Consider the following 2,491-nt stretch of genomic DNA (forward strand, 5'->3'; position numbering starts at 1 on the left):
GCAAGGACGAGGGCTGCAAGCTGGTGACCATCGGCAGCGGGAAGGTCTTCGCCACCACGGGCTACGGCATCGCCCTGCAGAAGGACTCGCGCTGGAAGCGGGCCATCGACCTGGCCCTGCTGCAGTTCCTGGGAGACGGTGGGTGCGCGCCGAGCCGAGCCCCACCAGCTCCTCGTTAGCCTCTTCCGACGCGCTCCTTGCTCGTCCCCTCCCCAGCGCTCTTGCTGGCAGAGAGAAGCTGCTGGTTTTATTTTAAAGTGTTTATTTGTTTCAGTCTTGTAAAGGACAACATGAGGGTCTTCTGGCCCATGGAAGCCCATCCTGGCACAGCGAATTAACCCAGGGACAGCAGAGGATGAGGCTTTGCCATCTGCCCGCCCTTGGCATGGGCCRTTTTGGTCCCTGGCGCCCTCAGAGGGGCTCAGACCCTGCCGTCGGCTTGGAGACTGCCGTGCACAAAACATATGAGGACCAGGGAGCAGGGGAAGGAGAAGGAACATCACAAGACAGGGAGTGTGGCCAGCCAGCACGAGGGAGGAGGAAGATGGAGGGGCGAAGGGGAGAAAAGAGAAGGGAGAGGGCCTGGGAGAAGCATGAGCGTCTCGCGGGATGCTCAGGCCACAGGCGATGGCAAGGGTAGAGCTGATACCAGCTCCAGGGGGTGATTTTGTCCTTTTCCTCCAGTGACGGTGATGGGTAGGAGCTGTGCTTGAGGAGACACGGCCTGAGTGGGACTTTTTCACCCCATGCCTCTGTATGTGTGGTCCCAGGTGAAACACAGAAGCTGGAGACGGTTTGGCTGTCAGGCATCTGCCAGAATGAGAAGAACGAGGTGATGAGCAGCAAGCTCGACATCGACAACATGGCTGGGGTTTTCTACATGCTGCTGGTGGCCATGGGGCTGAGCCTGCTGGTCTTCGCCTGGGAGCACCTCGTCTACTGGAAGCTGCGGCACTCCGTCCCCAAGTCCCACAAGCTCGACTTCCTCCTGGCCATCAGCAGGGTGAGCACGTGGCCACCGGGGGCTCTCAGAGTGCCCAGATTTCCTCCTGCCGGGCCGTGGAGGTGGGCAGAGCTTTGCTGATGCCCCTTGGACCTGCGTGGGGCTTGCTGGTGGAAATGCTCGTGTTGAAATGCATTGTCGGTTGGGGAAAGGTGTCGCTGGGGATGTCGGTGAGCGGGCACTGGGACAGGGCTTTGGTCTCCCTTCGCTCATGTGAGGAGCCTGGTCTGTAGAATGGGGGATGGCAGTGGGATGGGAGCTGCTCCATGGTGGAGGTGGGAGCGGGGATGTGGGGGTTTCTCTGGCCGGGCAGTGGAGCGGGTGCTTGTGGGGTCCCCAGCATGGAAAGGGGCTAAGACGGAGGATGGGGCACATGTGAAGATCTCGGCTTGGCTTTCCTAATAGCCGGAGATCTTGGCCTGAGCCGTGTCATCTCATGCCAGCTCTTCTTGATCCACCCAAACCAGCCGCTGGTGTAGAGGCATTGGCAGACTGCGTGCAGGACGGGCCGGACTGGTGGATGTGGGACATGGAGCTCCAGCTGCTCCGCTGATGGGGCCAGGGGGGTTCCCCTCTCTCCGCAGGGCATTTACAGCTGCTTCAACGGGGTCCAGACCCTGGCGAGCCCCGTGCGGGTGCCCACCCCCGACGTCACGGCCGGCTCGGCCCAAGCCAACGTGCTGAAGATGCTACAGGCCGCCAAGGACATGGTGTCGACGGCCAGCGTGGGCGGCTCGCTGGAGACCGCCACGCGCACCATCGAGGACTGGAGCAGCCGCAGCGAGCGCCTCCAGACCACCTTCTCGCTGAGGACACCCCAGCTCGTGGTGCAGAACAGCACGGGCGCCCACCGGCCCCCCGCCCCACCGGAGAGGTTCGGCCGGGTCTACGCACCCAAGGGCGCTCCTGCGGGCCTGCCCCAGCCCGTCCTGGTGGACTCCAGGCTGCCTGGGGACGAGAAGTGGCGAGGGGCCAACGAGCAGCCCCACATCCTTCACCCGCTGAAGTTTCGGGGCGGCTGTTCGGGGGACAGAGCGCTGCCGGGCTCCGCGGTGGGCGGTTTCCCCCACCTCCTGGTGAAGACCACGCCGGAGGGGGATGGCCGAGACCAGCTGCTGATGGGCAACCACGTGGGCGCCACGCTCTCGCCCCTGACGCCGCCGAGGGAGCTTCCCCTGCCGGACATCTACCGGGAGCACAAGCGGCCGCCGGCGCGGGGCGACCGGCTGCACAGCACCCCGCTGCTCTACGGGGACGGCGGACACGGCGGCCCGGCGCCGCTGCCCCGGCTGCTCTCCRCTTCCACGAAGGAGGTGGTGGGAAGCCCTTTCGGGCCGCCCTCGTGCGCCCACGGCTCCTTCCCCGGAGCCGAGAGGACTTGCAGAGCCTCGGGGCCGGGGGCCGGCACGGCGGCGGAGCAGGAGCGGCTGAGCCGGCGCGCCGCCTCGTCCCGCGCGTCCCGGGAGCGGGGCGAGAGGCGGCGCGGGC

At 65.6% G+C, this 2,491-nt stretch overlaps 1 protein-coding gene across 1 annotated transcript in view; it reads left to right on the forward strand.

Annotated features, from left to right (window-relative positions):
* Window positions 1-2,491, forward strand: part of GRIN2C (glutamate ionotropic receptor NMDA type subunit 2C) — a 15,961-nt gene that overhangs the window by 8,968 nt on the left and 4,502 nt on the right. The window contains exons 7-9 of the mRNA XM_026090584.1: window positions 6-138; window positions 771-1,003; window positions 1,588-2,483. Coding sequence (XP_025946369.1) covers window positions 6-138; window positions 771-1,003; window positions 1,588-2,483 — 1,262 coding nt within the window. The remainder of the gene's footprint in view (window positions 1-5; window positions 139-770; window positions 1,004-1,587; window positions 2,484-2,491) is intronic.

This window comes from Apteryx rowi, unplaced genomic scaffold (assembly GCF_003343035.1).
Source record: "Apteryx rowi isolate R43461 unplaced genomic scaffold, aptRow1 scaffold_86, whole genome shotgun sequence".
Classification (NCBI taxonomy): domain Eukaryota; kingdom Metazoa; phylum Chordata; class Aves; order Apterygiformes; family Apterygidae; genus Apteryx; species Apteryx rowi.